Source organism: Notothenia rossii, assembly GCF_949606895.1.
Source record: "Notothenia rossii genome assembly, chromosome: 9".
In the NCBI taxonomy this organism is placed as follows: Eukaryota; Metazoa; Chordata; class Actinopteri; order Perciformes; family Nototheniidae; genus Notothenia; species Notothenia rossii.
The window spans coordinates 20,159,501-20,185,595 of NC_136907.1; the positions used below are offsets into that span (position 1 = coordinate 20,159,501).

Consider the following 26,095-nt stretch of genomic DNA (forward strand, 5'->3'; position numbering starts at 1 on the left):
TTACCAAGAAACCTGGTGCAAACGGAGCGTTGTCGCAGTTCGAGGCAACCAAGGGTGTCCTGGAGCAGGTGCGGCCATTTTACAAGAAAGCTAACATCCCAATGGTGAGCGACAAGTGTGCCTGCCACAAGATGGTAGACTTAGTCAATGCTAACAACAAGCTGCGGAAAATCTCCCAGGCCAAGCGCTCCAGCGAGACTACAGCGAAACAAGTGGAGAAAATGGAGTGCAGACTTGATGCCACATTTCCGCTGTGGCCTCCAAATGTTGAAAAGCTGATTGATAACCCAGAAGACCTAGCTTTCTTGGCCAGCATGAAGACCGACAGAGTGGCCACATTTGGTGTATTGGACAAAAAGCTGCAGCTCAAGGTGAAGCGGCGAGAGGAGCGTCAAGCTGCTGCAGCAGCCAGGCAGTCCCGCTGTGAAAAGGAGCTGGATGAGATGACGGCAATGTCCAGCTTGGTGTCGGAGAGTGATGAGGAGACAGAGGAGGATACTAACACAGTCTGTCCAAAATCTGAGGGTGAACCATCCCACAAGTGTAAGAAGACTGGAACAAACGTCTTCATTCAACATGACATCCTTAGCCGACCAAGTGTTGTGTCAGTGGCTACAAGGTTGAAGATGTCACCAACGCAACAGGCTGCCTTCCCGCGTGGCCTGGTTGCAGAGTCAGGCGGTGAATGTACACATCTCTCTGCATCTTACGCAACAGCTGACCGAGCAAGACGCCAGGTGCTGGAGACAATCAGTGAGGAACGGCACCATCAGTGGACACCACCTCCATTGTGCACCCTACACTGGGACAGCAAGTTAACACCGATGCTCAGCAATGTGCGCCAGTTGGAGGAGCGTCTTACAGTGGTGGTTGGAGATGCAGAGCGGCTGAAACTGCTTGGTGTCCCAGCGTATAAGAAGCAGACCAATGAGGCATGTGGAGTGATCATTGCCCGGTTGACATGCAAGTTGCTGCAGGACTGGTGCTGCGCGGACCAGGTTGTCAACATGGCATTTGACACCACTGCGTCAAACACCGGTCATCTCACAGCAGCCTGCATTGCCATACAGCTCTCACTGGGCCGACCACTGCTTTGGTCTGGGTGCCGGCACCACATTGGTGAGGTACTCCTGAACCAGGTTTTTACAGACCTGAAGGTGGAGACATCACGCTCGTCAGAGGTTACCATGGTTCACCGTGGTCAATGACTGTGCCGAGCGTGGCGTCAAGCTCACGTCCGACTTCGTCGCAGTGGCCAGGAAAGAGCAGCACTTGCAGAATGTGCTGCAGGCAGTTGAACATGACCGCAGCCAACTGCCAAACCTTCGCCGCTGCAAACGCAAGGTAATCGCAAGCTAATCGCAAGCTTGCTCCCTGGTGATGTTGCTTAGTGGAGCGGACTCTGGCACAGACTGAGCAATTAAGTTTGAAGTTTAGTTAGGGTTTGTTCTTTTAAGTGTGTCAACAATAAAGTCAATTAAACTTTATATGTGTGTCTGACATCCATCACTGCTGCACAAAACTCAGGGTAACGTGAACATGTCCCATTGAGCTCCATTAATTTTGTCTATAGGACAAATGAATGGAGAATCTTGAAAGTTGAATTCTGAGAAATGCCCAAGTTGCCCAAAGTGCAAACAAACAGCTTTTACTTTGATAACCCTATAGAACATGTTACTGTATAAAAGTTCACTGTACTCAACATTTCCAGGTCAACCTTTTGGCAATTAGACTACATTTTTTTTGAAATTTCACAAAAGTTCAAAGTTCAAGTGGCACCCCTAAATCTCAATGGAATTCCTCAAAACTTTGCAAAAGTCATTTTTATGTTAATTGGAACACAATGCAATGCCAGCCAAATAGATTTTTTGAAATTAAAATGTCCCATTCAAATTTGATGTACCATACCCTACACCCTACCCTTACACACTCCCCCTCCGTGACGGAGTGACATATGAGGCTCCTTCCTGTCAGATCGAGGGAGTGAATACAGCGGCAAGCTTTGGGACAAACTCCCCTCTCTCCGGCAGAAACAGGAAATGCCGTAACTGTATGTAACAACGGTTTCAGATCAGCATCTCTTTGACAAAAAATGTAAATTAATAACTCAAATAAAACATCTTTAATTGTGTTACTTTTTTGTAAAGCTCTTTTAGTTTTAAACCTGATGTTTATAAGCTTCTTAGTTTTTGCAACAGTCTGTAAATATACACAACTTTATTAAAAAATTCACACATTTACCTTTTTCTAGACTAAACACAGGTATGATCCTAAGTTAAAACATATGAGGTTATCATGAGGTTGTTAACATCGCAGTTTATCAGTGGATGTTTGCTGGAACTACTTGTTAACAGCTTGTTTCCTGACGGACACACACAGCGTTGAGACCGGTCAGGTAGAGACCGGTCTCAAGTCAGCACCGATGCAGACTCGCTGTTTCAGGGCTTGATAGCACACTCCCCCTCCACACCGCTCCACACTCGTTGGTTTGGAACAGCACTTAATGTGGCAGACCCTCCGCGCGAACGCGCAAACGGAGGGGTAGTGTTTGGGGTAGGGTGTAGGGGGCCGTTTGGGATTGGGCCTCTGTCTCAGGGCCGGTTCATTCGTATCTTATTTTACCTAGTTAACATTAACATTTATTTATTTATGCATATTTTTTTTATTTCCCCAGTTTTAAACAATATTTTTGGTTTACTGTCCTATAACAAGCCTATACATTGAACTAATTTCAAATCTGTTTATCCCAATAATTATAAAGGAGTGCCTTGTTTATATAAATTGTGATCAAAAAGTTTGAGACCCACGGAGATAACTTAGACTAAAGTTAACTAAACACTCAGAGTCCTTTACCTCACTGAGCCTCTCAGTCTGACAGGAGAGCTCTCCTCCTCCCTGGTTGTAGAAACATATACTGCTTATATCCGTTAGAGCAGCTAGCACCAGATGCTAATAACAACAGCGCTGGTACCGGTGCACCCTCTCTCTCTCTCCCTCTCTCTCTCTCCCGCGCTCGCTCGCACTTTGGCTGTGAGCTGCGGGCGCCTGACAAGCCAACATCCCCCACTTTCATCACTTACAGCGCCCATCGTGCAGGCCAAATGAAACGTGTAACCGGGGTGAAAAGGGTGTTACATTTACTTAATTATGAATATTGTTACATCAAGGCCGAAAATTAGGATGGGCGCTAACGGTCAAAAAAACGTTTTTCCCTCCCAGAGCTACCAGCGCAGCGCCCCCTCAGATCTGGCGCCCTAGGCGACCGCCTTTGTCGCCTATGCCAAAAACCGGCCCTGCTCTTTCTGTTACTTTAGATGAAAATAAGGAGCCATTCCCCACGCCCCTTCGCGAGATATTTGGTTAAAAATAATCCAATGGTGCTCTAGGAGGAGATTCAGGTGATAAGGTGGTGGGGGGGGGGGGGTTACCTTGGTTGGTTATTGGCCAAACAATCGTTATGACATCATAAAGTGGCCAAAATCTAATCAGCTCATTTTCAGACAGGTTTTTATATAAATGGATCAAAAAGTGAGCAAATATTTTTTCCTGAAACTTTCAGAATCTCTTTAAACAGAGGGGACACATGTTTATGTAGAAAAGACATGAAAAAGTGGATTTTGCATAATAGGTGACCCTGACAAAAGTGGAAACAGGATATTATGTATCCTCTTTAAAAAGGGACTGTCGATTCCTCCTTTGAAGAGGCACTATGGTCAAGGCAGAACATATTGTATAATGCATTTCCTTTTGTGGTTTGATAAGTAACAACACTGTTCATTCATAATTTATTTGATCCTAGTCAGCCAGAAAAGAGAAGCGAAGAAAAACCATCTGCATCAATATATCTTTGGAAATAGTGAGAGTTATTTCATTTGTGGTAAGAGAGCAGCAGCAGCTATGTTTATGAACAGCGTCTGAAATGAGTCTGCAGCTGTCAATTGTTCATAAACACGCAGATGGGAGTAAATTGTTTTAGTACATTAGATGGTGGGTGGAAGAACAGCGAGACTGGAGGCTCACACAAGCAGGGCGCGCTAAAGTAAGCCTTTAAACATTTCATTATGGGTGCATTCGTCACCCACATGCAGTATAAAAAGGTAGGTGGTTTATTGACTTTGTTCTGCTAGATTACAGAAGTATTTTCAGATCAACTTTCAGGTTGGAAAATATTAAAACGGTTTTGCAACAGCAGATAATTCCTTGCTTTCAGTTAAATAAAAAAAGCTATAATTCGTTCAGCTATATAAGAGCAGGATTTCTGTACATTTTCACCTGCTGCTGAATGAGTCAGCACTTTGGGGAGCAGAGGATGACTCACATGCGGAGTCTGACATTGCTGTGGGGGAGGACTTCCTGGAGCTGTGGGAGGAAACCGAACGTGCGCCGCTCGTTCTGTCCCGCGGAGGGTTCAGAGTGGAGCAGATGTCCAGGTACAGCTCCTGAGCCTGGAACACAGAGTGGATGCTCAGTATCTGAATCTGACATACAGACTGACCTTTGAAAAGCTGCTGATTGTTCGTAGAAGGACCCACGTCTGTTACCTTCACTGAAGAGGGAGCGATTCCAGCTGGAGACTGCTCTTCAAAGCGAAACGCTCGCCTCCTTTCAGCACGCACTTCAGCATAACTGAAAAATAAAATCGAAAATGAGATTGTTTTGAAAGTGTGCTGTATTTCAAATATATACAATGCTGTATTATGGCAATTTAGGGTTGAAAACAAAAATATATAGAGCAGGGGGGTAAAAACTAAAATGGGTACATTTTTGGTGAAAAGACGCAAAATGTCCCATTTCTTTTTTCTCGTACATTTGGGACTCAATTTAAATTCAAATACTGTTGTTCTATTTGAAAATGTGCACAATTCTGAGTTTTTTCTCTGCAAATAAAACCCTATCCCAAGTAAAATTCTGTTTTATCTATAGTGACCCAAATACACGGTTGTAAATTTTACTTTTTTGCCAACAGCCGGTGCATTACGTACTTCCCTAATCCAATGAAACAAAATGTATATGTTTTTACTTATAACTTTTATTTTGCATATATTTTATACTCCAGGATTAAACCAACAGGCCTACCTGACAACAGTGTGCGTACAGACGATGAACTCAGGCTTGGAGTTCCACTGGTGGTAGGTGATGTAGTAGTGAGTCTGCAACCAAATCCACTGCTGTCCTTTGGTCAGGAAGCGATAGTAGCAGGATTTACCCTTTCCAAACTGCATTACTGTGGAGGAAAATAAAAGATGTAAACCAAAACCAATTTTCATCTGAGGGTGGATTATAAAAGACGAGTGACAGAAATACTCACGCTGCTTATGACACTGAGCTATAAGCTCCAAGTCATCCACATGATAATAATCATAGCCTGAAGTGCCAAGAACCTCAAAAGGTAAATATCCTATGATTGGTGAAGCCCTTGAAGATCCAAAAAAAGAAGATAAAATAGGTGTGAGAAAGAAAAAAAAAAAGTATAAAAAAGAAGCTATAATGTTGATTATTGATAGGAGAAGACATCATACATATAGTTTTACCTGTGATCTAAAAACAGAAACTTCCATTCAAGGCTGTGTCTGGATGTGAATTCATCAGAAGGATCTTCCACATTACATAAATCCTGAACAGAAAATACAGAGAATGTTACTTATTGGCTTTTATAGCAAAGAAAGCAGTTACCAATCCTATAATATGTTATTTTTGTCTAAGTACTCGTTAGAGCATTTGAATCTACTAAATTCAGCTTATCTTTTACATGTCATCGTATTTGTATTATTTCATCAACGCCTTAAAGCTGTAACCTTTAACATTTAAGAATTTGGTGAACGCATGTGACAACTTAAAGTACTCTGTGGGAGGAATTGTGAAAAATATGCTAGGTTTGGAGTTAAAAATAACTGCAAATTAAAGGGAGTACGTGTCTTGAGTCTGAGGGTAAAAATATTCCATGTGTCATATGGTCCAGACTTGACTGTAACAGTCCTTCCATCTGGCAAATCTGTGTCTGTGTCTCGCTCGTGAATTGTTAGCGCCGGTGTTATCCCGTGTGCTATGCAACTCGCGGGAGCGCGCCACAGCGTAAAGCATAAACTCCCAGACATTTCAAAGATTTGTACAGCAAAGTTAGGTCTGGAAACGATATCATTTCCTTTTTGGCGGGCATCCATAACACGGCATAACACCAGAGCCCTGCTGCGGGGAAACTTTGGGGCTGTTCTGAGTTTGTTCTAATCCGTCAAAATGACCGACTGCTTTCAGATTTTTCCGTCATTGTTAAAAAAATTCCGTCATAGACAGAATATATTCGGTTAACGCGACCTCTGGGATAGACTCACAATGTTTTAGTCTTTAGCTTCATCTTACTTTTCTTTTAAGTTTGATCTGAGTTGATCTGAACATTAAAGACCTCAGAAAGGTTCAGGGCTTCAATTTACTTCAATGACTGTCCAGATGTCCTCTTAGAGAGCACATTTGGGAGGATTCATCTGTAATCTAATGATGTAATCAGTTGAAAAAGGACACAATGTGCAAAGAGAAGTCTCCAGAGTGCTTGTAACAATGGAGTTTGCATGTAACAAAATGTGTGCTCCCACTCATGCCATTAGACCACAGACCATTTTGATTATCATCATCACCAGCACCACCTGTTTTATTCATCTGAGAGAATTGATGCCAAAAATGCAACATATGCGGGGAAAAGAAAAGCACAGGAATTTGGATCTGGTCTTACCTTTAGAAATTGCGGAGTGACTAATCGTACTGTAGCGATGAGGCAGACCTGCTCTTCCAGAGACGTCTGCAGGCTTCTTGGTAACGTCAAATCCAGCCCGTTACAAGAAGACGTAGGCACTGCATGACAAGGACGAGAAGCATGGGTTGGTCCATTTTACTTTTTTAAATATATAGATTCTCTCCATTTCAGTTGATTATGAGTATTTACATAAAACGACATTAATGTTAAAGAACTGGAATACATTGAAACAGGAAGAAAATAAAAGGCCTTACCATTATTATGGAATTTGAAATCTCCAACAAACTTGACGTACTCGTACTCAACCGGCTCATTCGGGTCAATGTTTTCTCTCGCTAGATGGCAGCAAAATTCAATATGTTCCTCACCTGAAAAACAGCACGTTTTATTTTCATTAAAACAGCTTTTTTTTACGTTATAATCAATTATTTCACTTAAACCTTGTGCCTCTCTTTAAAAGAAATTGCTCTGATGTCCTTAGAGGACAAACATACCTGAATAACAAATTGTAAAAATTAGATAATACCCCTTCTCCTGAGTTAAATGGGTTAACCAACATCAGTTCTGATCAAAACTCAAAAAATATTCATACATTCTCCAGAATTTGAACCCTTAAATGTTCAGTTTGTTCACATGTGCCATTGTTGTAGTGATTTTTTTTGTGAACTTCATGCTAGTGGGAATTTTTATTTTCAATTGGAAAATGTAAAGTATTTGACCCAAAGGACAAACAATCAAAAATCAATCTGGGGGAACATTGTCAAAAGTCAAATATTGAAACCAGATCTGAAACACCATCTTTGTGGTGGTGGGATCAATATTTTTTTTAATGGGACATGTTTGCCCTTAATAGTCTGAGTGTTCTTTTTTAATTTAATGAAGCAGCTCAGTTTTAACCTCCATAAAACGTCCAACCTTGTCAAAACGAACAAGTTTCTAAATGTGGCAAAGACGTCACAATGGCTCCAGACATGGTCTGGGACTGTTCGCTATTTAGACTTCTAAGTATCGGGAGAGACATGAGCTTCTCGCAAGTTTCTTTTCCTGGGACAAGTCCAACAGTAACGCGGGATTAAGGTCAGTGTCTTGAGCTCCAGATACTACATTCCTTTAGATTACTGTGTGAACATAACAGTGATTTAAAGTCTTAACTATGATACTAAGCTAGCCCCTATAATTAGCAAAAAAGGCTAATCATATATCAGCAATCCAATAAACGTCAGACCTAAATTCAGCAACCTGCTCTAAATATAAAGACCTTAACCGGGAAAAGAGTGTTATGTACACAGTGTTGCTCTAACATACTGAACCTGTGAACTCCTGATGTGGGACGCTACCTGGTGACGGAAACAATCAGGAGCCAGACGACAGGTACTCACTTTCAAGAAATTCAGCAGCAATGGGGTCAGTCACCAGCATGTGGGATGATAGCAGCTTATACACCTCCCCGTGTTCCCGCTCCGGGAGGAAATTCAAGATATTTTGATCCACCATATCGGACTGGTGAAAAAGGGGAGGTGCATGACGGTCAGTCTTTAAAGCCTTTACGCAACAATGCAGCACAACAGGTCACATGATTCTCACACTGGAGGATAACGCCATTTCTACGCCTGTGGCAGACTTAAACCAGCACATGCAGTAATTGATCAAATTAATTTTCTCTCATTAACACGATAAAGGTTAACAGCCCTGAAAGAAAGCGCTCAAACTCTCTTTTTTTGTTTTTTGGGAACAAAAAATACAAAAGGATTAGAGCAGAAAACAAATGAGTTTTAGCAATAGAGTAAAAGTAGTTTCGGCTACTTCACTTACCGGTAAATGGCCAATGAGTGAAGACACACTGTCAGATACGTATATGATGTTGCCGTCTGTAGTTAACGCTATTAGGAAACCATCGAGGGCCTGTAAGGAGGAGAAAGGAATGTGTGAAGGCGTAAATGAGAATGCTTACCATTCCACATCTCATCATCTGTAATAGTTATATGCATTACTAATTATTTAGTGTGCCAATGTAGCTTTAAAGTTAGGGAGAGTGTTTCCTGCTTTATTTATAACACAAATCAATGTTGGAGCTAAAGTGACTCAGGCTGTTCCTCCTGGGCCTTACCTCCAACATCAGCTGAGTGAACTCCTCATTGCTGAGGAACGAAGGCTTCCAGTCCTGCCTCACATCGCAGGTTTCGTTCTGTGCAGTGATGTCTGAAAAAGAAAAGGATTAAGTGAGAATAATTACGTAATAATACATGTATAAAAGTTTGAAAGTAAAAACCGTCCTCATACAGTCCTTGAACATTTCCCAAATTAAGCCTGGATGCTGTATAGACCACGCAATACCTTCTTACCTTTCTGTTTCTGCAGGAAGTCGATAGTCCTCTGCAGTATGGTGGACTTGTCCATCTTGCGCGGATGGCCTTGGCCCTGCAGCATGGTGCATAGCTCCTTGATGAGCACATTGAATTGGTCTCTTCTTTTCTTCTCCGATTTGTTACGAGACGCCCTGCGGAAGTCCACCCGAGAGAACACAGATCAGTGAAATCTCAAGGCAAGCCAATGAAGAACCCGTTCTTCAACATTTAAATCCTTGTCAGATTGTTGAGCGCTTTACCAAATAAAAGCTAGCCAAGAGTGCAAGGACACACTTTGTTGCAGATGGATGGAATAATAAAAACTGTTTAAAATAGATGATCAACCAGTGACAAGAGTGGTATAATACAGAACACATTATTTAACTGAACAGCCTATTTTTTATTTATATCCTTCTTAATGTGCTTCCATCAGCTATGGCCCTAAACGTGGTCACAGCCACACTTAATTTTAGAGCAGTATTAAAAGTGTTTAGCAAAGTAGTGTGAAAGCGTTACATGGCGAACAGCAGAAAGACGATGTTAGAAAGCTGAAGGATATTCTTTTTTTGTTGAGAATATTGGATTTACATTTACATTAGGAACAAAAGGTGGTCAACAACACAACTCCAAAGGAATACTCCTTTTGCTCCCCGTCCGTTAGATATGTAGCGGAAACAATTCAAAAGTGGTGTGTCAGTCAGCTTGTGTTGGATTCCCTCTGTACCAAGAAGTTATTAATTCAGCTTTTACAAGAAAAAGGTTGTGATTTGAGATCGACTAATCTGAGATGGTACATTCATACGTACCATTTAGTGAATTCAAGGTTAATGTAATAAGAAATGTAATTCCAGAAATTACACATTAGTCAAATTAGTCGGAAGAAGGTATCTTGAGGGAAGCGGGACATATTCATTTGTAAAGATTCAACAAAGCTTCCCCAACATGACAGTCAGCAATCATAGAAAATATATATATTTAATACAAATCTAAAAGAAAGAAGTCATACAGCGGATTACTTTATATCTGGTGCTCTTACATTGAGAATTATTGAATGTCTAGAAATGCGTGAAGGAGGAGCAAGAGGTGACAAAGAAGTAATTACCACTCATGAGCGCAGTTTTACCTGAATCTATTTAGGAAATACTTGAATTTCCATGGATTTCATTCTTAAACATGACATGAGATTAGGCTTTAAGGTTTTTTTAAAAGGATGACTTTCACAAAAGATGCATGTTTTCCAGGCAGACAGAGAAACTAAAAGTGAATTTAGTAATAATCATTAATACAACATCCTGTATGTTACTCAGATATTACAGACTTCCTTTATGAAATAAATGAAAAACGAAATACCTTTTTGCCTTGTCTTTCTCATCTTCATCCATTAAATCGTCCACACAGCTGTTGGTGCTGGGAAACACAGGGGGACAAGACAAATGTCAAATATTTGATGATTTAAAAGGGCCATCAGATAATAGCATTTACATTTTGTCATGATACATTTTTCACCCTTTCACAATAGACCTTTAAAGCATTTACTTGTCCTAGTGTTTTCAGTGCTAGGACACTGAAACCCAAGCAGCTCAATGGAATTCTTCAATCACTTGATACATGTGCTGTATCTTCTGTGATTTTTCATAATGTGTCTGCTAGTCAGATAAATTAAGGATATAAACAGAGACACACTGTAATCCCACTGATTAAATGTAGTGCCACGATTCTGTTCAAATAACCCGGTAACCCAGATGAGCTGCCTTGTTTGTCTTCTGTGTTATTTAACGGGTCATAAATGCAAACTTCCTATTTTTGGTTCATGCACACTCAGGCTCACACTGTTTGATCATAGCAGGAAATATGGCAGCAAGTTCAACATGTGGAATCACATTTGATGTATGCAACCTCCTGCTGTGTCACAGAGCAGAGGGTTTACCAGCAGCCAGTCTCATCGTTTTCACACATTACTGCTAGTAGGTGTTTACTATCTGTGGCCGGGGCAGCACGGGCGGACTTTCATAATCTGTCACAAGTTCATCAATGGTAATAGACATTATCATAAAGTCATAAAGCCTATACAAATAAGACTTTAACCTGAATTATAGGGCCAGTTGTGAGTTACTCTGTGCATGTTACTACACCATATTACAGATTACAACTCTAAGGAGTGCCACCAGACTTCTGCTCTTAGTTAGGTCCACAGAGTTTCCATTTCTAAAGATTCAGTTTTGAGTTTAAGGCCTGCCTCAAACTCTATACTTTATGTATTTATAGACCACATAAGATGTGTTTCTTATTTATGAATTGCAATACCTACATGGTAATATTGTCTAGATATATACAGTTACTATGTTCCTCAGGATTCCCCGCTTTTTTCCCCTTTCTATAAAGGGAGTTAATGTTATCCAAATTGAGGGTTTAAGGATTGAGGCTGTTGTATGCTGTTCAGATTGTAAAAACCCCTTGAAGCTACTTTAGGATTTAGATTTATTTTGCGCTTTTTAATTTAAAATATATTTTCCTACATGAGTAATGAGGTACCATCATTTGAAAATACACATGACAAATGGTAAAACCACATTTTGTTCCATGTGCACAGTGAGCTATTGGTGTGTCCAGAGCATTCAAAAAGCCACGCTCATACATGAGGGGCATAAGGCTTTTCTCAATGAAAGATGAGATACAGTGCATAATGGAAACTGAAAGCAAGCAGAAGTCAGAAATATAATGGTTGCTGGTTTCTATGTGTAGGTGTAACTCTGCATGTATTAGATCAATATTCAAAAAGAGTAATAATGGATGGAGGATTTATTCTTATGAGGACTTTTTATACAAGACATGAGAGATGTACCTTTAAAAACAAGAAGATCATTAGAATTAGAGAATTAGTAAAAAAAAAAACATAATAAGAATAACACTTGTAATTAGCCAATGTAAATAAATACATTTCCAACTGTCGTTTAGAAATTATCACAGATCCCGCAGATGTAAGTGCTCTGATCACATCTGTGAGAAATGTTCAGGTGGCAACTCAACGTGTACTTTATACTCAATATATCTATATTTATATAGGTGGGGGGTTACACAATTAGCATGACACCGATTATTTCGATTGTAAGGAGCTTTCATTTACTGAATTAATTATTGGAATGTATTTTAACACTTGTTTAACATTTCCTCTTGTGTCTTGTGGTGCTGTACATTTTAAATGTAGGCTACAAAACATTTCTCAGGATCCTTTTTAGAAATCCCTTTCACCCATACACTTGTTTACTATAATTGATCTATTCCTTAATTAATAGTGAACTCACATTGTCATCTAGCTTACCATTGAAATATGAAATAGTGAAAGAGGAGGAATTGAGATAATTTCGAGGAGAAAATTACAAAAGCTATTTTACTTTAGGTCTATAAGCCAGAGATACTTCTAAGGATCATAGACAAAATACTTTAGGAGGGAAGAGATGTGTTCTATATAATTAAAAAGAAAACATTTGTTTTAGTGCATCAGAAAACGGCTAAAATTATAGTTTGAATAAAGCTTTCATGGAAGGAAATAAAGGTCCCAACGTATCCCAGCTCAGGTTTTTGTCACCTTTTATATTTACCAGTGTAACAGAAGAACAATAGAGATCACAGAGTGAACTAGTTTGGATACTCACTCCCATTCCCTGTGTGTGGATGGACAGGTGCCCCCGAAGTCAGAAAGATTGTCCATGCTCACTCCTGTCCCCAGCCAGGCCCGCTCTCAGATCTCATTAGTCCCATCCGCGCTGACCTCGTCTGAGCACCCTTTTGGAAAAAACATCTCACGGACCAGTTGCCCACCGCCTTCTCAAGTCCATCAAAGAAACGCCAAATCCTGGGGAAAAGACACACAAAATGGATTACAGCATCCTGTAATGTTGGTATAAAGTGGTCATTTAGCAGAGGAGCTGTGTTATTTAACCCAAGAAAAAATAAGCAGGTGAAATTTGGGACATACAACCTCCAATCATCTTTTTTTTTTTACTATTGTTGGGTAAACATTAATAATGCAATGTAAAGTGCACTAGCAATCTTCAACTGCCTGGTTACAGTACTTCATTACTAAAGAAGTGTTTTTCACAGGAGGTGCTCCCCTGACCTAGAAAACTGTCTGAGGCAGAAAGCTCTTTTGATAACCCAGCAAAGAAAATAAAGAGTGGAACAGCCACCTCCTTCAAATCCTCTGTTGTCAAGGTTAGACAACATCCATTATGGATTTAACTAAGAACGCACACTCTGGAGCCTTGGTCTACTGTAATGGAACAACAGAAGACTGTATTTAGCTACAGATATTAATACATCGCCTCTGTGTCTTTATGTGGTGAACAGAACATGCATCATCTCAGGCACCATATGTCTGAAATAGTCTCAACAACACTCCATTTTTCTCCTTTCCACTTTTAACGGTAGTGTTTTCAGTCGGAAAACACTACTTTCCCTTAGCCTCGATTAAAGTAATATACGTTTGTTTTGTCCTGAAATGTTTTAATTGTATATCAAGGGTATTATTGCAGTTGGTAGGTAAAGTGAATTTGGTGGTGTAACTCAGGAAATGTATCCTTAAGTATTTTCCTTAATTTCAAATACATTTGAAACCCATTGTCAGAGGAGGAATATTAACTTCAGAGTGATGTATTGTAACCCTGAATACTCTGTGCCTCTGCCCTGTGATCGACTGGCGGCCGGTCCAGGGTGTACTGTCTCTTGCCTGATGTCAGCAAGGATTGGCTCCAAAAAACCTCTATCGGATAAGTAGGTATAGCTAATGGATTAAAGGATGTACAATCTAATTGGAAAAAAGGTACATTTCAAGTGACAAAGCAGGAGATTGCTCTGGTTAGAGCTGGCAGGTACAGGCTCCCTGCGATCCCTGTCATCCCCTCGATCTTCACCTTTCAACACTGTCACTCTAGAATAAATGCTTATCTGGCCCCAAAAAACGCAGGGCATTGCATCTCAAGTGTTCCAAGGAGCGTGACAGCCAGCTGATTTCAGAGACTTCAGTTTAATACGATTCACATCATCACATGGGCAGATGTAAACCCCATGTGCTGATAATGTCTAGGATTAACCACAATAAACATTTTATTGCTAAAGAAAAAGTATACATATATCCCTAGATTGTCTTTAAAGGCAAAAATACATGTGTACAGTTTCATCTTTGGTTTGCATCGTCACTGCACTCATAAGGGATTTGAAAACAGTGAATAATGCCCCCTTTTATGGCCAATTACAGAATTCAGAAGAGTGAAACAGTTCAACCAAAATCATGTCACTCTGACCTAAGGCTCATTTAAAATCGAAATGCTACTTTATGCTCTAAAACCACCAGTCCCTGCTGTGCACAGTTTTGCTCAAATGTTCCCACAGGCTTACTTTCATAGAAGATAGGAATGACTTGCACAAACCAGGATAATTGAAACGCACTTTTCCATGAGTCTTAATTATTGTTAACAACCCGACACCTCCTCCTTCCCTCCCATCCACATAAACCCATTCAAATGGAAAGCAGCAGGGAGAAAACGTTGCGCCAAAGGAGGTTGAACTGCCAAGGACTCAAGCTCTTAATTGTTAAAGACAATCTGAGCTATTATTTAATTGGGTCACTAAGATTTTTCCGAAATTGATCATGACATTCATGATCAGCATCAAAGAAAATTGCAATTGCTGAGCGAAAAACTAACACTTATTCAGACACACTTGCAATAACTGCTCTGCTCTACTCACTTACTGCCAAACTACTGATTTCAGCTTGAGAATTATCTCATATAGAACTGTAATGTATCCTAAAATGTTGATAGAATAACAAAATGAAAAATATAGGCGTTTTGTATTGACAAAACGAGAAACACATTTTAATTTAAGCAACATATAACAAATAAATCCACGCTTGTAATACAATTTAGCCTACTACAAAGAAATTAGAATAGGGAAAAAAAGCAATTTTCAGTGCATCAAGAATAGCGCATGCAACGTTAACCTATACGTATTGCCTCTGCAAAGCTGTGTAAAACAAAACCTCCCATAGAACCAGCATTCTTCTAAAGTAATGAGGTTAAACCTACCACACCTTGCAAGGTTAACCTCTAAAAAACACCAGAGTCTAATTACACTTGTGCCTTAGGCGGTACTTAAAGCCTTTAACCAGCAACCTGAATTCATGACAGTCAGTACACTGAAGTTCAAGTTCATGAGTAAACTCAGGAAGTAAGCAGGCTGTAAAAGGATGGAGACTGTTACTCTGACAAGAAATTGCTTTATTACTAAACGTACAGGAAATGCGGGGTTGGAATAACTGTGTGTTTTTCTGGAGGCAGTGTAGGTTTCCTTTCTTTTAAAGTTTAATGGAGGAAAAGCCCCTGCTGTCACCAACCGAACCTCACACCTCACCCTATAGCTTGTTGTGGGATATAATGTTGCTCCTTTGTATATTTAATTTCACTCTACTCACCAGGCAAACAGCATTAGCACAGTGCATATTTTTAAATATATTTAGAGTCTTTTTAATGCCTTGAGAAAAACGACATCTGAAAAAACCCTTTTTCCCCGCACCTTTCCACTTTCATGCAGATTCAAATTAAATGAGGTCATGCTTTCTGTCAGATCCTCCTTTAGAGATTACTAACACCTGTGTGTGGCTCTCAGTTAATGATGCAAACTTTTTGATCATACGGATTGTTTCTGAAACCATCAGTAACTTTACGATAACGATTGCTTGTAGAAGCCTTGGAACAGGTGAGAGATCTTGACAGCAGATATTTTCCTCAGAGCCGTCAGAGACAGAATACCCGTTTGATCAGAGATTGAGGTGTGGTCTGTCGGCCCCGGCACGTAAGAATTAGAGCTGAAAACGATTTGCTGCCATATGTGATTTATTATAGATTTTTCCATATGGATGGCATGCACATACTTTCATCGGATGCACAGCATGTCTGTACTGAGAACTATATTCAGATCTGACTCACTGTTTTGTTACAAGGACACAGTTTCAAAATCTTGAAGCAGATAAGAGCTAAACACCCAGACTTGTTTAAGTGTTGATGAGTTTACTGGGTAATTCATTCATTCATTCACATTAGTGCAGTTTATCTTTAATCTATTCTATTGGAAGCCCAAAGAGCAAAGAGACCTACTTTGTTCACTTGTGACATACTGAGCAAGCTTGCTTCTATTATCTTGGCAGATAATTACCTCCATATTAAACTGTCAGCAGGATTACAGAAAAACTTCTGACCCGCTTTTCATAGAACTTGCTGGAAGTGTGTAGTATAGACCAAGGAAGAACACATTACATTTTGGAGCTGCTATGTATCAAGAGACAGATATACGCATTATTTTTTACTTATGGAAATAGCTTTGGCAGAGGTCTGCGTTCTCTGAGTGCACTTTGGTTTATCATATGACCCAAATATTAGAATTTGGCTTGAACAATTTCTTTGCATCTAACCTCTGACCTCTTCATATCTCTAGGCAAATTCAGCAATAATAGGCAATGTTAACAAAACCTGGAAAATAATTGTTTAATGGCAATACTGGATTTCTGCCTCCAGAAACCTTTTCTCAATATATTTCAACATAGAATCCATATTGATTGCATACTTTCTAGTTTGAAATCGACAAACCAGAAATGGTCAGTAAAGATGACACTTCAAACTTCAAGTTCGAACCATAGACTGAATATATAAAGGTTCGAACCCAACAGTCTCACCAGCTCAGATATTCGCAGCAGTTTCTCATTATTGAGATTTGAAAACCGGCACACAGGCAATGTTTGATTATTAAATTCAGTCTCATATCAATATATTACCCAGCCCTATCTGGACTAACACAATACACCCACTCATTAAGTGCTGCTGACCATTCAGAGTAGAGTTATTAGAGGGTTTATCAAGCTTATGTATCCATTGCTCACACATACACACTTAATAAATCAGGTGACAGAAAGCTTGTGAGAAAATGCTACCTGTCCGCTTCAACAGTCTTCAAAAATACAATGGGTTCCAGCTCAAGAGCTCGCAGTTTGATGCTGCTGTTGTACTGGTAGACTAGTTTTAAACTGGAGTAGTGACTGCTACTGTCTGTGTGTGTAAAGTTTACATTGGCGGACCACCTCCCCCTGCAGCTGGTTTTGAACTGTCAGGTAAACATTAACTTGGCTGGACAATTGTTTTAGTTCAACTGGGAATGATTGATTTGACACATACGCCTGTTTGATCTTACATCGCAAATAATTTGAATCATATTTCACTAATTTGCTTTAATTTACCCATAAATGCTTATTGTTAGTAAATATTACAATACATACAGTACATAATAACATCACGATGTCCAACACCTTTGTGATCAGGAATTCATCTGGTGGTCCTTTGTCTATCAATATCTTAGCATTTATTTACAAAATGCATATTTGCACATGCAAAGGGGTAAATTGACATTTTTAAATGTTTAAAACAAATATTGTAAGTTGTAAAAGCATTATTTCTGGTGGGATTTTTGTTGTTGACTGATAAGGAAACCCTTGGCTACTATAGGTTACACACCTAACCATAAAAACAGTGGGTGGGCCAATGAGTGCACTCAATGACCCTTTAACTTCCAGTATAGTAAATAAGTAATTTTGTCACACTTCATCCGCAGACCTCTGTGTAATAAAACTGTGTCAAGTGCAAATGAGAAGTCCAAAATACTGGGCTAAAATGAAAAACAGTGGGTTAGTGAAAGAAATGTGAACTCCAGTAGATTTAAAGCTGCCAGGTTGGCTAACATCAGCCTGACCTAAACCCGTTGAGAAATTATTAAAGGATTTATTTTCTTGTGACATTTAACATTTTGCTCTCTGCCGTTTGACAATCCCTTCAGTGTTTTACCATGAATGTCACCATCAGCAGAGGTACAAAAGGGGGGAAGAAATGGGTTATTTCAACCTTGTAACGAGGGCACTAGAATGACTGTGCGCTGAAAACATGTAAGCAGCATTCAAGAGCTCCTGTAACGTTGCTAATACAAGACTCCCGTAATCCACACACACAATATATTCAGCCTAAACAGTCTGACAGGAGTAAGCATGATTGAAAAAAGCTAAGCATGCTGTCGAACACATCTCCTTTAAAACGCTGGTAAACTTCGATGTTATAACAACGAGACACTGAAAGCTTACATTAAATCTCACCTACCTTGAAAACGTGTGTCCAGAAGAAAGAATGGTCGACACTTAACTTTAACCAATCTGTTCATTTTTTTTAAACTACAACATAGCAGTTTAACGTCACCACCACGAGAGCACCGAAAGCGTTACATTGCATAACAACGCCTAAGTTAATAACGTGCTGTTATTGATCGCCGGCGAGCTGTCTGTGGCTTTGACAGTCCTCATTTATCAACAAAACACACCAGCTAAATGTCCCTTTTTGTGGTGTTTGCTAGTTGCGGGCTGTGTTTGTCTATTTTCCAAGCACTGTATTCCACATCCTCCGCTGGCAGGGACTTGTAAACAGGACCGAGTGGCTGAGAGAAAGTAGGTCAGCTGGTAGCTCAATACTCGGCTAACGACGGCAGGAGCAGCAGCATAAGCAGTGTGCAGCACATGAGCACAACCGACAGAAACCTGTAGGGGGGGGGGGGTGATTGTAATCTTTAGCATGTGCTTTATGCATAATAGCACCCCACTAAATGACATGTTGATGTGTAATGTGTGTGTGGGAAGTAACTTAGTACATTTACTCAAGTACTGTAGGCTACTCAACTACAATTTGGAGGTAGGACTACTCTCACTTTACTTGAGTATTTCCATTTTGTGCTACTTTATACCTCTATTCCACTACATTTTAAAGAGAAACAATGTAAGTTTACCCCATTACATGTATCAAACAGTTTAAGCTACTTTTAACAAAATAAATCTCTAAAAACTAAACGAGTGGAGCAACTCAAAAAAGAGTGAAATTATTTAAGTATTTTACAAAAAGTCAATCAGAACTTTGTTTGTCTACAACATAACTACGTGATGCAACCATATTATCTAGAAAGGTCACATATAAATATAATTATATACACATAAAGGCAATTTTTCTGCACAATGATTACTTTTACTTTGATACCACAATACCTTTGTACTTGTACCAAAGTAAGATTCTAAATGCAGGACTTCAACTTGTAATTAAGTATTTTGACAGTAATGCATTGATCATTTACTCAAGTAAAGCATCTGAATACTTCTTCTACTGTTGTGTGTGTGTGTGTGTGTGTGTGTGTGTGTGTGTGTGTGTGTGTGTGTGTGTGTGTGTGTGTGTGTGTGTGTGTGTGTGTGTGTGTGCACGCGTGCGTGTGTGTGTGCGTTGGCGGTTCTAGAACAATTTACATGGGGTGGCAAAGGGGGGGCAAGAGGTCATGCCAGGGTGGCTTGGGAGGGCGTACAGTACGTGGTAATTTATACTTTATAACCTTTTTATTGTTAAATCATGCCCTAACACAAGTGTTCTTAATGCACAAGAGAAACAAGGTGTTCAGATAAACAAACTCAAATATAGTATAAAACAGCAGAAAATACTCATGATACCCTAGAATTCCGGCAGCTGCCCCCCCGTAGATCCGCCCTGTGTGCACGGTCTTAACCTATAAACCACTTGACCGTGGAAGCTTGACAAGAAGCCTTTAATCTATTAGGTTCACAATTATCAAGTAAGAACAGCCCGGTGTGAACTCGTAAAAGTAAGGGGTTGACTTTTGAGAAATGTAAGATACATCCATTTACCTGTCAGGTACTGTCAGCCTACTGTCACTAAGTGTGTGTGGAAGAAGTATTCAGATCTTTTTTACAACCTTAAGTAAAAGTTCTGTGTTCAATCGAGTAAAGTACAAGTATTCGCATCAAAATAGGACCGCTAATAGAAGTTCTTAATATGGAGAATTTCCACTTTCAGAATCTTTTAAAGGCTAAATATTTCAGGACTATAAGTATTGATGCATTTATGTGTACATCATTGTTACAGCTTGCAGTGTACACTATACTAATATATTGTAATGTATGTGGTTTTATTTTTAGATTAATTTTAATCTGCATAACATAACTTAAACTTCAATTAGTCACAAAGAAAGTACAATATTTCCCTCTGAGAATGGGGTGAGTATTAAGTAGCATACAATGGAAGTAGGCGAGTCAATATGCCTCAAAATTGAAATTAAGTAATATACTAGAGTAATTGGCATTAATTACATTAAAACACAGTTTAGAGCATCAACGTGAATCACATGTAGATCAGGTGAGGGAAACGAGTGGCTCCTTCCTGCCAGCAAAACAAGCAGATTAGCCTGTCTGACTCTGTCTATAAACCATGTATCTCAATCTGAAGGAAAGATACTTAATTTCAACACAAGGTTGACACTCAAAATCATAATGAAATAAATAAGCCAAAGAGGAATTAGGTTTTTCCCCTCAAGTACATCCATACTTCCTATGTTTTTGTTTTTTCATAACCTCCTGATTGCCTTCTCCCTCAGCTGAAGTCCCAAATGTGGGTCAGTATTCTGCACGACTAAATCCAAGGGCTAATAACAGACTGACTCCAAATATGTTGCTTCTGCTAAACAATCACAAGAATGAACTTCTGAAACAACTGAGAGTGAGCATTGAAGGCAAAGTGTTTACTTTGTAATACTATTTTGAGAAGGCCATGCAACTTTAGAATCTAAACAACCATACCATTATTTGATTGCCATAGTCAATCTGTATCAGAGGTGGGAAGTAACTAAGTACATTTACTGAAGTACTGCACTTAACCCTTGTATGGTATTTTGCATTATTTAGCTCATTTTCTGTGACATTTACATTACATAGAGCAGTGGTTCCCGACCAAAGATCACATTTTTTTTTTTTTACAAATAATTGTAACGCAATACATGATTGTCACTAAAAGCCTTGTCTCTACAATAAAATAAAATAAAAAAAATTATTGATTAATTAATTTGAATAAAAATTCAAGTTAGTAGCTATTATAAGCATAAAAAGTAACGTTTCCAAACCAGGTTTTTCCGGATAAGCGCATTTTAAAAACATAGTCATTGTCCATGCCGGTTTCAGTTGGATTATTTGTCACAGTTGCCTCGATCAGATCGGTCTCCTCCATTTTGTAGATTATTTACGGCTTTTGAATTCACATAAACACATCGGCAAAATCCGTTTTACTTTGAGTATGTGTTTTAAACAGTTTAATCCCTTTGTGAATTGTTTCAACTTGCGCCTTCCTTTAATTTCTTCATACAGCGGGAATCCAAATGAATTAATCCTGAGTCCAATAACCATCAAAGTCACTCCAATAGTGCTCCTTTATTACGCTTCCATCCTCCTTTAACAAAATACTTCACATTCATCCAGTTTGTGACAGTAGTTGTACAATTGTTTAGTCTTTTAAACTTTATTACCGCTGTTCCCCCTTGTGTGTGTGTGTGTGGGGGGGGGGGGGGGCGCATCTTCCAACAGTAGTCATTTGGGGGGGCTCTTGGGGAAAAAGGTTGGGAACCCCTGACATAGAGGGTATGGGTGACCCGGGGCAAACAAAAGTGTGGACATTGGTCCGGGCATCCTCTCTGTGTGTGTGTGTGTGTGTGTGTGTGTGTGTGTGTGTGTGTGTGTGTGTGTGTGTGTGTGTGTGTGTGTGTGTGTGTGTGTGTGTGTGTGTGAGACTTTTGTGTTTCTGCCCCTGCCATTCCCGCACAAGGTTGCAACATTGTTGATAAATTCAAGCACCAACACCTGTCTGCTCTCACATTCCCACATTATGTTTTGCGGGAACCAATCTTTCTTTTTTTCACACTCTATCCAAGCTGCAAATTTGGGTCAAGACACAATAAATAAAGCTCCGCTAGTTTGGGTCCTTATCACAACTGATCAAGATGGCCAAACGATTCTCTGCTCAGAGGGCCTTGCAAATGATTTTGGAAGAGAGAGAGAACCATTTGATGATGATGTAGAGGAAGAGGAAGAGGTTTCAGAATGTGAGGATCACATTTCTGAGAATTCTGAGTCTGACAGTGACTTTGAAGAAGAGGATGAGATTGAGCATCAGCTAGTTACAAAAAAAAAGAAGAGCCACAGGACCAGCCAGTCAGTGGGTAAAAAAAACAAGTAGCACTTCATTAATGTGATCTAACAAATGTAAAAGGGCTAAAGTAAACATCTGTTGAGTATTTTAACTTAACATAGTTTGATTGTGTTGAATTGAAGCCCAAAAAGGCAGCGGGTCCACCAGACCCACAAACACTGGCTGAGTAACAAAAATATGAACACCATACAAGGGTTAAGTACAATTGTGAGATACTTGTTCTTTACTTGAGTATTTCCATGTTATGCTACTTTGCACTTCTATTCTACTACAGTTCAGGGGTAAATCGTGTACTTTTACTCCACTACATTTATTTAATACCTTTAGTTACTTTACAGATTTGGATTAATTATGTGAAATATAATCAACTCTTAAATAAGACTTTAGTTACACCTGGAGTAAATTCACAAGCTACCCTGCAGTATACAAAGTCATTAAAACTAGCTGCACCTTTACCAGCTTGGATAAACACATGAATGCATCTATAATTATAATCAAAATATAATATGTATTATTCTGAAATGGGCCAATTTGCATAATAAGTACTTTTACTTTTGGTAGTTTAGGTATATTTTGATGCTAACTGTAGGCGCCATAATGCTACTTAGCCCAAGTTCCTTATTTGTATTATTATTATTTGTTTACGACACTTTTATTTGTTTGTTGAGCACTTCCGGTAACTGTCACGTGGGTGTGGTTTGTCTATTTAAGCCACCTGTTTCAGTGCGGATGACAGAGGGTGAGCTTGTGCTGTCATTTTTTCTGTTGACCGTTTTGTCCATAGTTACTATGTTATGATTTTATTTATTAAATATCCCAAAAACTATCTTGCTTCACTATGGACTTTCTCTTCGAAAACGCGTCACACTAACACTTTTGTACTTTTACTCGAGTAACCTTTTCAATGCAGGGCTTTTACTTGTAACTTGTATGTCAATCATTCCACCGTTAAGCTGGTTGTGCAGTCTCCACAGAGGCTGCTTAGTATGTACAATTGTAGAAGTCCTGAATTGGATTAACATTTCGTTTTGTTGTGAGTGACTGAAGCCAGGGAAGAACTCATTACTACTCCTTATAGCCGTCATTCAGCTATTTACGGATTTTCAGTAGGTAGATGTTTTTGTTGTTTTTATGACAGACTTGAATTGATCCTGTGCTTATGCTGATAAAAGAGCACAATCTGAACAGAAGCTATTTCAATCTTGCTAAAGAGTTGCTAAATACGTGACCACAAGTCTTTTCACAGTTTATTGTGCTACTTAACAACACAGAAGGTCCTTTTTGCACATCTGGCTAGCGGCTCTGCGAGGAATTCTGTGCACAAATATTTTTCTCAAAGAATGCCAAAGTCATGAACAGTCCTTCTCTGACTGATTGGCTAGATAACGTTGGCTAAATACTAAATACCATTGCCCTCATGGTTGGATAGGTTAGGTTTCGGCATGAGGTGTGAAATTGGAGCAGATCATGCCTTCACTATCCCAGCTAGCAGGGAACGTTCTCACAACTTTGGCTAACGTTATCTACAGGTTCTAATAATGTTTTAAAGAAAACGTTTTCATCTGATGTTCAAAGAACCTTTTGAGGATGTTTATTATTTCAAATAATGTTCCTATATGGTTTAAGGTAATCTAAGACATAACGATTTAACTGCAACATTCAGAGGATGTTTTGAGGATGTTATTGAGGCCTGAGATTACAGAAAGTTTGGTATAAAACATTCGTTTAATGTGATATGTTAACAAAGGTGGATCGTTTTGCCTGCAACGTTATAAGGATGTTTTTTGGACGTTGTTGAGGTAACACAGTACAGATGTTCTTTTTATAAAACGTTCCCTCAATGTTAACATGATAACAAATGAAGAACATTTTCAAATCAACTTTCGGATAATGTTTTCAGGAGGTTATTCTTTTTTTATAAAACGTTGCTGTGATGGCAAATATTAACACGGTCATGGTCAACGTCAGATTTATTTCTAGAGCGCTTTAAAAAACAAACGTGTTGCATTTGTTTGAAAAGAATGTTTTAAAAAATCTGATGTCACCATATTTTCCTTTTGAAAAAAACAAACAAGCACGTAATACATGATAAGCTGTAAGCAGATATTGCATGTTTGCGATGACATGTGTGAGTTCCCAGCTAGACATTGTTGGTTCTAAAAACATTCTGAGAATATTACCATTCATTGTTCAAGGAATCTTTCTAGCGGGAAGTTTTAGTTTGGTTCCCAGAATGTTCTTCTGAAAGGTAGGATAACGTTCTTTAAAAACATTCTTGAAATGTTTGGTGATAACCTTCTTAAGATATTTTTCATAACCTTCTTAAGATGTTTTTGATAACATTGTTAGAACATTATGCCCTACTATTCTTAAAACGTTTTCAGCTGTATGTTTTATCTTGGTTCCCAGAATGTTCTTCTGAAAGGTAGGATAACGTTCTCTAAAAACATTCTTAACATTTTTGGTGATAACTTTCTTAAAGTGGACCTATCATGCTATTTTTGAATAATATATTGTAGGGCCATACCTATATAAAACATGTCTGTGAAGTTTTTTTTTCAAAATACCAAACAGATCATGCATTTTAGCCATGCCTCATTTCGCTCTATTTGCTCTTTCCAGCCCTGTTTTTGCAAAGGCTGATTCTGTGAGAAGTGTTCTTCGCTGCTTTTGTGGCAGACTACAGCGCCACCTACAGGCCTGGCATATGTAATACAGCGTCTCCAGCACTTTCGAGCGGGAATGGCCGTGGCCCAACCCCCCATTCCCCTGATACATGGGCGCGGGAAGGGGGGTGCTGAGGGCGCTGCAGCACCCCCTAGCGGCAGGCAGGGGGTGCGGAGCTCCCCTGTCTGAATTATTATTTGACGGTTATTGCTGCTCCCGCTGTGCATAATCTGTGTAATATGTAGCCAATAAATTCCACATTGTTGGTAAAATAATATGTTGGCCTGCCCCAAATGTTTTTTCTGTAGCCCCGGACAATCCTACCGCAATAATATAATACATTAACCGTGCTTTACGTGAACCTCATCAAGACACTAGAAAGGACGGCAGGACTGTAATTTCCCGTGTTCAGTGAATGCAACAGAGGCAAGACACCAGACCAATCAGAGAGTTGCATGGAAATAAAAGTGTGCTTGTGTCATTCAAGCTCGCGGCTCTGTGTGTGTGTGGAAATAGCGCATTTAGTGTGTGTGAGAGAGGGGGAGAGAGAGAGGGACCGGTGCCAGCAGCAGGGATCGTGTTGTTAGCATCTGGTTAGCTAGCTGCACTAACGGACATACGGAGCTGTTTGTTCCACAACAAGCTGGAGGAGAGCTCTCCTCTCAGACTGAGAGGCTCAGGTGAGCTAAAGGACTCTCTGAGTGTTTAGATAGTTAACTTTAGTCTAAGTTATCTCAGTGGGTCTCAAACGGTTTGGTCAAAAATTATTCAAAAGATTATTTCCGCGGCACACCCTCACATGATCATTATAGTTATAAAAAAAATAAGAGAATAAAGGAAAAACAGTTATGAAATACTATATGGCAGTAAAACAAGAATACAGTTTGAAAGGGGAGTGATTTGTAAAATATCCATAAAGAAAAAGAACATCTGCTTACAGTTGTGTTTCATCTGGGTGTTGAGAGATGTATCCATAGATCTCTTAATGTTGCTCTCAAAGTGCACCAGATTGATGCTTTTAACTTCAATATTTAAAAAAAATCTTCCCGGGGGAGCATCCCCCCCGGACCCCCCTAGAGGAGGTGAGGTCCGCTCCCCACTCGTAAAAAATAGCACTTTACCCCTGCCTATATGCCGTGAGCTGATTATCGAGCCTTCATTGTAACAGTTGCGGGTTTACTGTGTGTTTGCGTGTGGGGAGTTTTTTTGTGCGTGCTCTATGGTGC

At 39.5% G+C, this 26,095-nt stretch overlaps 1 protein-coding gene across 2 annotated transcripts in view; it reads right to left on the reverse strand.

The window, feature by feature from the left end:
- The window catches only part of npas2 (neuronal PAS domain protein 2), a 55,663-nt gene that overhangs the window by 7,596 nt on the left and 21,972 nt on the right, over positions 1-26,095 (reverse strand). Inside the window, exons 1-14 of one of the 2 annotated variants that reach the window (XM_079647877.1) lie at positions 18,282-18,643; positions 12,744-12,943; positions 10,441-10,497; positions 9,088-9,242; positions 8,853-8,944; positions 8,558-8,647; positions 8,125-8,245; positions 7,000-7,113; positions 6,725-6,843; positions 5,532-5,614; positions 5,309-5,415; positions 5,077-5,224; positions 4,542-4,626; positions 4,319-4,445 (exon numbers count right to left, since the gene is read on the reverse strand). In XM_079647877.1, coding sequence (XP_079504003.1) covers positions 4,319-4,445; positions 4,542-4,626; positions 5,077-5,224; positions 5,309-5,415; positions 5,532-5,614; positions 6,725-6,843; positions 7,000-7,113; positions 8,125-8,245; positions 8,558-8,647; positions 8,853-8,944; positions 9,088-9,242; positions 10,441-10,497; positions 12,744-12,799 — 1,354 coding nt within the window. In that variant the 5' untranslated portion in view covers positions 12,800-12,943; positions 18,282-18,643. Of the gene's footprint in view, positions 1-4,318; positions 4,446-4,541; positions 4,627-5,076; positions 5,225-5,308; positions 5,416-5,531; positions 5,615-6,724; positions 6,844-6,999; positions 7,114-8,124; positions 8,246-8,557; positions 8,648-8,852; positions 8,945-9,087; positions 9,243-10,440; positions 10,498-12,743; positions 12,944-18,281; positions 18,644-26,095 lie in introns of those variants that run through there. The other variant, XM_079647878.1, reaches the window with a different exon arrangement.